The sequence below is a fragment of the Corvus hawaiiensis genome, chromosome 2, assembly GCF_020740725.1.
Source record: "Corvus hawaiiensis isolate bCorHaw1 chromosome 2, bCorHaw1.pri.cur, whole genome shotgun sequence".
Taxonomy (NCBI): domain Eukaryota; kingdom Metazoa; phylum Chordata; class Aves; order Passeriformes; family Corvidae; genus Corvus; species Corvus hawaiiensis.
This window is the reverse complement of record NC_063214.1, coordinates 20600144-20612355: the sequence shown is the minus strand read 5'-3', so window position 1 is coordinate 20612355 and position 12212 is coordinate 20600144. Positions and strand designations below refer to the sequence as shown.

The window sequence follows — 12212 nt, the reverse complement described above, 5'->3', positions numbered from 1 at the left end:
TCTTTGACAGTGTCTCAGCAAAGAAACCTGTGGCTATATGAGCCTGCTTTCCAGTACCGATGTTTTGCACAGCTCTAACTTTTAGTTTGGAGTGTAACAAGAGGGTCTTTTCTTTCTTTTCCTCTCCCCAAGAAATTTCTGTGGTACAAGAAGACTGGCAAGACAATGAAGGTTTCTATGAGTTGAGATCAACGCTGATGCTGCAAGGGACCCATGAGACATATAAGATGTTCTCGTGTGTGTGTCTGTTTCCCTTCCCATGGAATGAAACAAGGAATATTTCGTCAGAAGAAATATTTGTTTCCTTCGGTAGGTTTTTCACAGATAGGACATATCTAAAATGTTAACACCAAACACATATATTCTCTGTTATTTAAAATACTGAAGAAATGCCAAGAGTATAGAAGCTTTATTGTACAAGTTGATCACACAGCTTGAACTCTCTGGCAGGTTTTTTAGCTCAAATCTTTGCTCAAGCCTCCAAATGAGCTAAGAAACTCCTGCACAAACAGAAGACACTTGTTTGTTTAGGCAGAATCTTGCTGTCCTCCCCATACCCAAAAATATTCTAGCATAGCCACATGGCACCAGTGAGCTATTATAATCATGTGTTTTTCACTGAGCACTCGTGGCTCCCTGGGAAACCAAATCCTCAGACTCAGGGCTAAGTTTTACGTCTTCAGTAAAACATGCAAAAGGCTGCACTGCTGTGGGTGGTAGAGAAACTGCCCTATAACCTGTACTGTAGGAATTGGCTACATGATTAGGGAAGTGGGGAGAAATACTGTCCTGCTTTTTTGGTGAAAGCGGGAGATTTGGCAGTACAGTTTTCAGCACCTCTGAGGATGCAGTGTGATGGGTGAGAATGGCAGACAGATTTCCTTTAGCACTCTCTTGTGCATGTCTCCTCCTCAGGTGCAAATGCATACCTTTTAATTTTTTTTTTTTGTGTATGCTCCCTGCTGCACAGACAATATGACTGAGCTGCTGACCCCTTAGCAGCATCTAGGGGCACATCACCTACCGTGGAAACCACTTGCATCCCAGCTGGGTTCTCTTGTGGCTGCGTATGTTCCTATTGGCATGTTTTTCCACAAAGTAAGACTGCAGCAAAAGCCACCGCTTACTCCTCTGGAAACATAGTTTCAGAGGGGAAGGAGAGAAATCATAATTTTTCTCAAAAATTACTCATTTCCCCCAATTTGCAGTTTTCTAGAAATGTATTCACATCGAAGAGATGTCAATTAAAGCAGTCTATGTTCTTGCCTGCAGGCTATGCTAATGCTAAGATAGATCCACTCTGTACAAAAATGTTAAAGTATTTAGATGTGACAGAAAGGAAAGAATTACATTAATTCTCTGCCATACTTTCTGCAAAGGTGCACAGTATGACACAAGCCCAAACTAAATTTTCAGCCTTTATAACTACTTTTAAGAATTGCTTTAATCTTTCTCTGTTTTATTTCCTTCACAGACAATAAGTCTAATGAAGCCTCAGCTGAAGTTTTTACTACCACAATTTCAGATGGTAGGGTAAATTTGAGAATAAAATAACTTGGGTTGTGTTCGAGGTGCATTTATAAAGTCCTAAAGCTGTTGCAGCATTTACTACTCTAAATGGGTAGTAAGGTACCCCTTTCTGCAGCTTTGACTTCAGAGAAAATACTATAAACCAATATTTTGGTGATGTAATCTATCATAATTAAGACCAAGCATAATTAAGCTCCAGCCTTGAGGGGCACTTAATGTTATTTGTGATGCTTCAGCTGGCATTTGAATATAGTTCTTTCAGTACTGAACTAATAATTAAAAATAACAGCCCTGCTAATGGAGGTTCTACCTTCTGCTTAAGTACACAGCCAAGATCCTCAACACTTTTGCTGTGTTAAAGAACTGATAGATGTTTCTTAATTTGTGTAAATTTGGTAAATCCCTGCTCTTCCCCTGCAAGTTTGTCTTATTATCAGCTTATTGCAGACAGATGAATGTTCTCTCCACACCTCAGCCAAAGCCCTTTGGGAACATCTCTCCTGGAGCAGTTTGCTCTGCTCTGCGTGGGAGGCAGCTGCACTTTAGCAGGGGGTTACATGAGTGTGTCAGAGAAATGCTGAAAGCAGATGGCATGAAAAAGTTTGGGTTTTGTGGGAAAAGCTTCTGCAAGTGCAAGTTGTGGCAGGCCCTGGGGGCTCAGCCAATACCCCACTGGGCACCAGAAAACCATCCCAGATATTGGGGAGCCCTGAGAGAGGGAGACTTTTTCCTCTGCTGGCCTCTGCAAGGTGAGCTCTCAAAGGAACCCTAGCAACTTCCATCAGGCCACCACCCTGCTTCACCTTGCACACTGCAGAACCATCTGGGAGCCAGGCACATCTCAAAGAGCCTCGCTGCTCTGGTTTTTAGACCTGTTGCATCTTTGGTAAGGAGTGCTTTACATCAGCCAGCTACTGTGAAATCCCTGTTAGCATGGGCAAGGCAAAGCTGAAATGCAAATGGAAGAGAAGCAGTCAAAGGAGGTACAAGTGTTAGCACAGAAAAGCAGCTGGAGAGTGGATAGTTACCTGCTTATGCTACGATCCAGTCTGCAAGGGTCACTCCCACCCAACGCCCTCCACACGTGCCTGACCAGACAGAGGTACCTTCTGGCTGCCTTCCCAGATATGTTTTTCTGGTGGAGTGTGTGAGCTTTCATAGATCTCTTTCTTCATGGACCTCTTTGGGGGAGACATAATCCATCCTCCTAGCCTACTCAGGGAGTACTTTGCCTCTTGTGATGGGAAAAATAAAGAAAGAAAACAGATATCTCAGGACATATATGCAACTTGGGCAGGATGGTGTCTCTGCTGAGCTCACCTGTGTGATTAACAGTTCTTTAATTAGAAGGAATAACTCCCCCTCCTCTTCTCTGGGGACTCAGTGAGCACTTTTCAGTGCAGAGTGTCTCTGAAATTTCCTCTCAGAGTTGCAGCCTCTGAAGTGCCTCATGGATGGAGCTGTGCAGCTGACACCACCAGGTCATAAATGTTATTTCAGCATCTATGCTAATAAGGTGACTCTCTTTGTATGGAATAAACCCATGTGATTCATTTCTGGTTTTTAAGTTGAGGTGCCAGGGGCTCCAAAAATTTTTCCCCAAAACCTTTGTTTCCCTAGGGATTTCTCAGCACAGTTACCTCAGGTGCTTCACGTTTCCTTCTGGACTGCTTGGCTGAGTTGTGCATGAAAAGATTATTTGGAAATTTGGAAATTAGAAATTCTTGCTCCTGAATCTTTGAATCACCCACTTTCCTAAAGCAGAATAAGCACCTTTCTCATGCCGAATGTTTGCTTTCATTTGTTATAGACTTTGGTAATTCAGCACTTACATCTGCTGTCATGAGAGCCTCAGCTAAGGGGGAAAAATAATTTATTTCTTACTCAATATATGTGGGATCTGTGCTTGACCACTGCCTAAATGTCATGCACTCAGAATCCAAGGTGTGACTGGGAAAGGTCAGTGTGCTCTGGTACTGACAGTACCAATGGGGTGCTGCTTGGGAATTTGTGAGCTGTGAGGTTACCCAAGCAGAGATCTGACAGAAATCTTGATAAAACTGCCAAGTTAGGGCAGCATGTAAAATGGCATGCTGAATATTAGGTATTATTCCTACACATTTTTATAAAGTGGAATAATATGCCTATAAAACTGTAAATAATTTTGTCCTATTATGACAGACAGGTGCATGTAATAGAAAAGTTAAAGCCATCACTTTTCCTTGACCCGACAGCAGGGCACATTCCCATTCATTAATTTTATAACTAACTCTGTTTTACCAGAGCATGGATATGGATAATTACATGAAACTATCTTCAGCAATTGAGAGGAGAACCCTCAAGAGCAGGTGATCTCCTGGGCTTATATGGCTGTGGCCTGTTGTCATGGACCATTTATGTCAAGGCCCTGGCTTAGCTGGGGAGCACCACATTCAAGTGGATGATCCACCCCAGAGCAGTCAAACTGAACCCTGTGTATAACAGCACAAATAATCAATGCCTGCAGCCAGCCAGCCAGCAGGAAAGGGTCAGCACTGATAACATCAGCCATCTCCAAGTGCCCACTGGAGTTGTGAAATGAGTTTTGAGCATTTAACCTTAACTCCCACAGCAGGATTTCTGCTGCACAGTCTGCATTTACCCAACAGCTACTGCAAGCTCTTTGATCTAGGTTGTTTTGTGATTTATTTACATTATTTTCTAAAGAACTTATGGACTAAATGTGATACCATGTAAACTGTCTTTAGAGCACCAGACATCTCTGGCCTCTCTGGATTTCACAAGTCAAGCAAATTTGGCTCCTGCTTCCACAACACAAGGTAATGAATTGAATCTGTTTTCTCTATTGCTTCAACAATGTAGAAAAAAGACACATAAACACAATAACCATCTTACTTTTTTTGAAGCAAGAAATTTAATATCCATTGAAGTCCTTTTCCTAGTACATAACACACTAGGAAGTACACTGACCACTGTCAGTGTAACCACAGTTCAGGAATAAATATATGAGAAAATACTGTCTTGATTTTATCTTTTTTCATGCTCTGTGTAGGATATATTCATTAATTTTGGCAACTGAACAGACATCGAGTGTTATTGGCGTTTACAAAGAAGTTAATTAGTGTTATTATAGTGCTTACAAAGAATACCTATTGTCTTTAGTTAAATATCATACCTAAATAGAATACTGGAGGAAGATACTAAACACAAGGCTTTGGCCTGCCCCAGAAGAGTGCTCTTTGGGAGATAAATCACTCAACATAAAGCCCTGGGGCTTGCAGAGGCTTGACTGAGATATGCCAAGGCTGGAACACAGATTGCAGCAGTGCTGAAATGAAAATTTGCTGCTTCTCACACTGCCTTCCCCATCTCCAAAATGGAGACACCTGCCTGTCTGACAGCAGAACAGATAAGTTGCTTGTCCAAGTTGAATGAAAGCCCTTCCGTCTCAACAAAAATATTAACAGCAAAGGCTATAAATATACAATGTGAACAGAGAGGATTCTCCTCACTGAATTATACATTTCCTCTGGTTGAGGTGGTACGAGAACAAACTCATAATGTGAGACGAATCTGAGCCGTTTTTCTTCTGCAAGTAGCCCAGGAAGCAATTGTCTTTTATCAGTGCTCCCAACATGTGCCAGTCATGGTATGACAACCCTGGGTTAGCGCTTCTCCTCTCTGGATCACTGCTAGTCCTCACACTGGTGCCACCATCAGCTTCTTGACCAAATCTTCCGGGCTACAGTCTAGACACGACACCAAGGCCAAGCCTGCTGTTTTAGTGTACTGATTTGTACCAGGTTCAGTTCCTGCTATTTTGCAAGTTTTTAATAAAAATCTAAGAGACTGCTGAGAATGGGTATGAGGGAAGAGTGCACATATATAGGCAAGAGGAGGAAGAGGGGAAGCAAAACCAAGGCTGTTAAAACTGTAGCCTGGTTTTGCTTAGCTTCCACAACAGCTCCATCACTGAGCCAGAGTTGCTTAGGCTTTGAGTGATACAGTTACAGCTGCAGTTCACCTTCTCAGGTTTGTTCAGATGGCTTGATATTTTTCCAAAAATGAGACCGTTGTTAAGAAAGATGGATTCTTTTTAGTAAATGTGAAATTGTTCTCTCGGGAAAATGAAGGTCTACATGCCAGCTGCCATCTGTCTGTGTTTGAATATCAGATAAATAGCTATCTGAGCTCTAGAAATCTTAGCACTAAAAAATGCTTAAAGGAAAATGTTAAATAAGTTGTTATTTGGCATCAGACATTGCAGGTGTGACTCTTGTAGTCTAACTTCTTCAAAACTTCCCTTTGCTAGTTGGGAAAACAGTTTTGTTTCACTGGAGCTGGTGACATCCTGTCTAAATTCTGATTTTTATGTATGTTTGTTCATCACTCTACTGGTTTCAGGTCGAAACAAGCCAGTGCACTCAAGCTCCTGAGGTTCACCTGAAACTAAGCTGAAATAGAAAAATGCTTCAAATGTTTTGTCTAAGTTTATTTACCTATCTCAGTAAAACTCCTCTTGAGTTTCTAGCTCGTGATAAGCTTTCAAACCAGACAGAGCATTGTGTAGTGCTTGTCTGAGGGAAGCCAGCATCTTGAGTAGTGGGCTACACCTGTTTGACCTCAGTCAGAAAACAGGGAAAAAAGAGGGGGAAAATGAAAAACAAGTGATATGGCTCCCTACAGCAATTTTTACAAGCTTGTGTGCTTTTCAGCAGGAACACTGACTTCTACCACAGAGGCAAAAGGCTACATCAGTGCTACAGCAATCAGCGAGACTTTGACAACAGCACGTGAGTAGACAATGCATCTCCTTTGCTTCACAGGACTGAAACAGAGAGGTTATGAAAGTGCAAATGTGGCACCAGCTCAGTGCTTGTTGGGTTGCAAATCTAGAGTAATCTGGAGCATCTTGCAAAAACCACAGCAGCAGATCTTCAGGTCCTCAATTTGTGATGCCTTTTCTCAGAGCATTAGCTCTGTGGTGCTTATTTTCAGCCGCTAGTTGAGAGTCACCACATTACCATGCAAAAATTATTACTAAGCATGGAAAAGTTGTGTCTGAGCAGAGGCCAGAAGTCAGGTGGAGTAATGTGTACCAGATTTTCAATATTTCACAGAAGCAATTTCCCTGTTGAGTTCCACTGAGTTAGAAGATAAAGGCTTGGGTTTCCAAGCTGTCAAGGATTTGCAGTGGCAAAAGAGGAATGAAAAAACATTTGAGCAGCCCAGTTTCATTATACATATTTATTTTAATAATACTACAATTGAGATAGTTGCTAAGCAAATGTAGTGAGTGCTGAAGGTAGTTTATTGATGAAATAAATTGCTGGAGAAGCTAAATAAAATCGCAGAGCAGCAGTGAAATAATGAGATAATGTGGAGCAATAAAGGCTGGCTAATAGAACATTGAAAGACAGCCTCATTAAAGATCAATAAATCAATAAAAAAACCCCCTAGGGTGAACATTTTTTCACTAGTCTTTCCCTTTAGAAAATCTCTGCTCAGCAATACAAAGCCCATAGTGACTTTTCCTTTTTAACATCTTGGTTTGCCTTTGTGCGTTTGGAACAGGCAGGACCTGTCAATGTGCTTTTGCATTTGCATGGGAGTCATCTTTTGGCTGAGGCACAAATGTAGCAGCCGCTTTCCATTTTGTGAATGTATTTTTGGTAGCACTCTGGTGCTGATCTACCCTCGTACAACCCACAACCGTGCATTTATACCACAACCTTGTGACAGCTTCTAATGCTTCACAATTATGCTCTTGCACAGCTTGCTGGTTGCAATTTTTGCTAAAAGCATGCTGAATTGCTCTACTATTTGCAGGGGATACCGTGTGTTGCACCACTCATCCGCACATCCCTGCCACTGCTTCCCTGCACCTGTGCCTGCCTGAACATCAGCTAAGAGATAAGGGCCTTGAAGGGTCCTCAGTCCAGCAGCTGTAATTGAGGGCAGTTTCAGGCACCAGTGAGCCTGCTGAGGCACACACATGTATCCCTGTGCTCTCCAAGGGCCACTGGGCTCCTATGACAGTGAGCACCATTATCATTTTGGTCCTGAGATGCTCTAACACAAGCCATTATGTAAATAAGAATAAATAGTGCTCATCAGTGTGCTGTAGAGAGCACAGTGCTATCGGATCTCTATAAGTGTATATCCTTTTTTTTCGTATGTAACTTTGTAAAATGCCATGCATTTTACAAATGTGAGATCTGTCATGCTTAGTCACATAAAATCTAACACCTAGTAAGCAAGCAGAAAAGAACTGAATTAATATCCAAAAATCTCAGCAAATATTTAGAGTGCCCTAAAATTGGACTGATTTTTAGAAGGCTTTTTAATGCACACATACATACATATATATACACACACACACATACACTTGAACTCTCAATTTCAGCCAAAGCTAGCAAGCATCTCACCATAAAGAGATTTTCTTGGTTCTGTCTGGTTATCCATTTACATAATTTAAAGCTGGTTTTTTTTGTATTGAATTTATAAATCAACAGTTATACCAGAGACTTTCAGGTTCCTCCGTTATTTCATTTGTTGTTCGCGTCAGAGAAAGTCAAAGAGTACAAAATAGCCACAGTAGAGCCTAATGAAGTAGTCATGTACAGGCTTGTAAGATAATTAAAGGACATGATTCTTTTCTGTACAAATTTGAATGATTCCACCACTGAATCCGCACATCAGAAGTGCCATGGCAGCTCTGGAAATGCTGTGCCATTGTCTATTTGAGTATTTTAGCTATTATTTCAGAAGCTGTGAATGTGGAGATAGCTAGAAAAAACAGAAATGTATCCTTATGGAGCACTGATCTTAAACATCAGTAGCTTAACTGTATTAGGAAGGGAAAAAACTGTCTATAAACAGATGATGGATGATTTTTGTGGTTCAGACAGTACTTGACAGAGGAGACTGAGGTTTTGCTCAGTCATGACAAAGGTACGCTCTTTGTGTTGCTGCTAAGCCACTTAATATCTTTAGGTTTCTCATTACCATCAAAGCGGTAAAAAGCTTATCATTCTCCCAGATGGCTGCACAGCTCAAAGCTGGCTCAATGCTGGCTTGATGGAACATCTTAACAGGTGCTTGCTCTCTTCTCTTCTCTTCCCTTCCCTTCCCTTCCCTTCCCTTCCTTTCCCATTCTCCTTTAATTTGATAAAAGTACACTTTTTATCTAACACCAGGTTGTAGGCCAAAAATGTAGGCATCTTGCCAGTGAATTTTTACACCCTGATCCTGGAACTTGATTTCCTCTTTTCAGCAGGGTGAATAACAGTGGGTTCAAAAGACAACCTTCATTTAAAAAAAAAAAAACAAGTAAGTTACTAAAAATATTCTGTGCCCGTATCTTTTTAGGTAACCTGTCCTACAGCATCACAGACCAGACAATTTCAGCTACTGGAGGAAAAGATTTGTTTACTACCAGCAGCCTGCTGAACAGTACTGGTGAGACATTATCCTACAAATCCTCTAGTTTCAGCATGCCACTGCAGAAGTACAAAACCTGGAGCCTTGTTTTGACCAGGGGATTTCAAAAAAAGGGAAAAGAGATGAAAAGAGGAGTCAGCTGCTGTGTCCTCATACCACAGGTTGTCACAGGCTTTTGGCATTCCAGCCTTCTCCTTCCATCTTCAAGCAAAGTTCCAGTGCATGTTTTCTTCCAGCAGCAAAATTTGGCCAGTCACACTCGTGCCCCAGGGAAATCTCACAGCTCATGCAGCATGGTGGACTGGCCACAGCGCTGGCTGCCATGGTGGGTAAGACCCAGGCTGGGTGCCACACCAGTATGGCCAGCCTTGCACAGGGTGGTGATGCCAGCACAACGGGAGGTGACACTGAGGCGTATCGCCCATGGATCTCTCTGGCACCCAGGCCACTGCTGCACCCTCTGGCAGCTGGAGAAGGACTGTGGTCCTTCTGTCCTTCTTCTCCATGCCCAGGACCTCAGGGCACCTCTGTCAGCACACACAAGGTTGACTGTGCAGAAGGGGGAAGGGGACAGGAATCTCAGCATCCAGTAGGGAGAGGCAGCTGGAATGGGACTGGGATGCTGTGCTGCAGACAAGAGTTCACCTCAAAAGGCAGCTGAGCCCTTGGCCAGACGTTTTGGCAGGCTCTGGCATCAGTGATGTGAAAAATGAACCACTGGGAAGGAGGGCTGGGGTGGGCAGATGTGCCTCTCTGCACTGTGAGCTTCTAGCAGAGCAGCTCACAGGGGAACTTGAGAAAGCCAATGGTTTTTTGGATAAATGGTCTCTGGGCTGTGCCTAAATAATCTTGTCAAGAGAACCAGTGGGTGGCTGAAATCAGCTCACACACCCAGTCAGAACAAAGGTGGCCTAAGTCCATAAATCAGAGCTGCAATGCTTGGAATTTGGGATCCTCAGCCTGGTGATGAGGGGCTGCACTGACACCAGCGCTGTGCAGGGCAGGGAACAGCGAGCCACAGGCAGAAAACCTGGATTTCCCTCCTCTCTGAGGACACTCTGATGAGCTCTGACTGGTGTGTCCCTTTCAGGTGACAAGAGGAATACCAAAGCCAGTCGCTTTCCCTGGCCAACAGTAGTAGCTGTCCTGCTCCTCTTCTGCAGCTCTCTAGTGGCTCTAGGCATCAGGAAATGGTGTCAGTACCAGAAAGAGATGTAAGTACAACTGAATGGAACCACAGGGGTGGGAGGGGTGGCACAGAGGGCAGCACAAACTCTAACCCAACTGTTTGGATTTACACCTTTTCATTTGAGATGACACATAGCACACAAGGCCTTTAAGTACATGAATAACTAATGCCATTTTTTTCATACAGTATGAAAAGTGGAGTGCTCTCAGTCCTTTCATCTGTTCTGTGGGTTATCTTTAAAATAAACTTTAAGAAAAGAGCTGCAGTGCAGCTTCAGGGTGTAAGGGAAGAATAACAGTCAATTTTTGTCCCCAGAGCCCCCCATTTCTATTAGCCTCCCTGCCAGCTGCTTTTGCTCTCTCATTTTCTATGGTTACTTGAGGACATGTTTTAATGAAACTGTACTTCTAGGGCAGCTCTATTTGAGTTTTGAATAATATATATGAAAGTAGGCTACCCAAAACTCAATCCCAGTCAAAGAAGTGTTGAGTTTGTAATTATTACCAAAGTTTGATTCCCTGCTAAAGCACTCTGAGATCTACTGGTGAAAGCGATATCTACGAGACAATTATTTTTAATCTTACTAACATTACTAAAACACTCAAAAAATCATAGTTATAATTAATCACTTATGATTCTAAAAAACCCTCTTGAAACACAGCGGCAAATCCTGCATATCAAAGGTAAAAACAGGATTGATTTTTTTAACTGATTTGGGATGGGACCTTTATTTACAAATTGACCAAAAAAAGTTACGAGTCTTTAACTACACCTTCAGAGAGCAGTGTGAGCAAAGGGCCTGTGCAGGGGTTTTGAATGGTTCATCAGGACCATGTTCTCTTCTTTTAAAACATGAATGAAGTAAAATTGAGGTGGGAGCTGAGAAAGCCAAATGAATACCAGGAGGTGTGCTGGGGTTATAAAACAGACTCAGGGAAGTCACAGTATGTAAGAGCGAATGCCAGGTGCTCTTATAATGACTTAGTGCCAATCCACCTCCTCCTGTGAACATTTTACAAATGTCTTTTGTGTGACTTTTGTGTGATAGTGCATTTTCTCTCTTCTATTTCAGTATGAACAGACCTCCATCTTTCAAGCCACCGCCGCCTCCAATAAAGTACACCTCCATGGTGGAGTCTGATGGGACTCCCCCATCCTGCCATGAACTGGAAAACCTGTAACATCACCCACACCCCTTGTGTAGCACACAGAAGACTGACACAGTTAAAAGGTTCTGCCTTTAGAACAGTGATTACAGGAGCTTGGTGTTAATGACCCATATTGAAATTCAGAGCTCCTATATGACATTAATTTTGGCAGCTGAGCACTCCTTAGGACACTCCCTTCATCCCATGTATCTCTAGGTACGCACTACATTAACACCATCGTGAGTGTCACTGTGAGATTACATGTGCTTAATTTGAACTGGGTGATTGACTGGGAATTTGCTGTCTTGTCCATAGCAGCAGATTCACACATCACTCTGCCAGCCTGACTGAAGTGTTGAAGCTTGTCCATCTATTAAATGTATAGAGATGACAGCTCTGCCGTATGGACACCACAGTTACATGGGAAAGAGTGGCTGAACACAAGATTTTGAGACCTACATGAGCTGTTCTTGCAATTATTTATTTTTATTGTGGACTAACATAACCCAACATATAATTTTCTATCACTGTGAAACCAAAAGAAAGAATCAGCACCAAACACAGAAAGAAAACATTCTGCATCTCTTGGCACAGGATTGCAGCACCGGATCATGGAGAGTGGCTGGTGAGATGAAAGGTCATGGTGCAGGCCTGGTGCAAGTGTATGCAAAGAAGTCTCATTGTCATCGGTGAAGTCACAAGAAAGCCAATTTTGGGCTCATGTACAAGTCACCTGCGGGCCAGAGACTTAAGGACTGAAGCAAGCCTAAAGATAATGGAAAATTCTAGTCCTTTTGAAAGGCCTTTGAAATTGTACTTACTTTTAAGTCTGCGCTTCAGGAATTATATTTACAGTATACATTAAAAAAAAAGAGAATTTAATAATTTTAATTTGGTCTTAA

General features: G+C 42.4%; 1 protein-coding gene across 6 annotated transcripts in view; it reads left to right on the top strand.

Moving 5' to 3' along the window:
- CD96 (CD96 molecule) overlaps positions 1–12212 on the top strand; it is a 31589-nt gene extending 19377 nt beyond the window's left edge. For 3 of the 6 annotated variants that reach the window (XM_048295477.1, XM_048295478.1, XM_048295476.1), the window contains exons 8-14: positions 133–309; positions 1475–1528; positions 4278–4349; positions 6246–6323; positions 8902–8991; positions 10064–10187; positions 11235–12212. In XM_048295477.1, the coding sequence (XP_048151434.1) occupies positions 133–309; positions 1475–1528; positions 4278–4349; positions 6246–6323; positions 8902–8991; positions 10064–10187; positions 11235–11343 (704 nt within the window). In that variant the 3' untranslated portion in view covers positions 11344–12212. The remainder of the gene's footprint in view (positions 1–132; positions 310–1474; positions 1529–4277; positions 4350–6245; positions 6324–8901; positions 8992–10063; positions 10188–11234) is intronic. The other 3 variants (XM_048295479.1, XM_048295481.1, XM_048295480.1) reach the window with 3 other exon arrangements.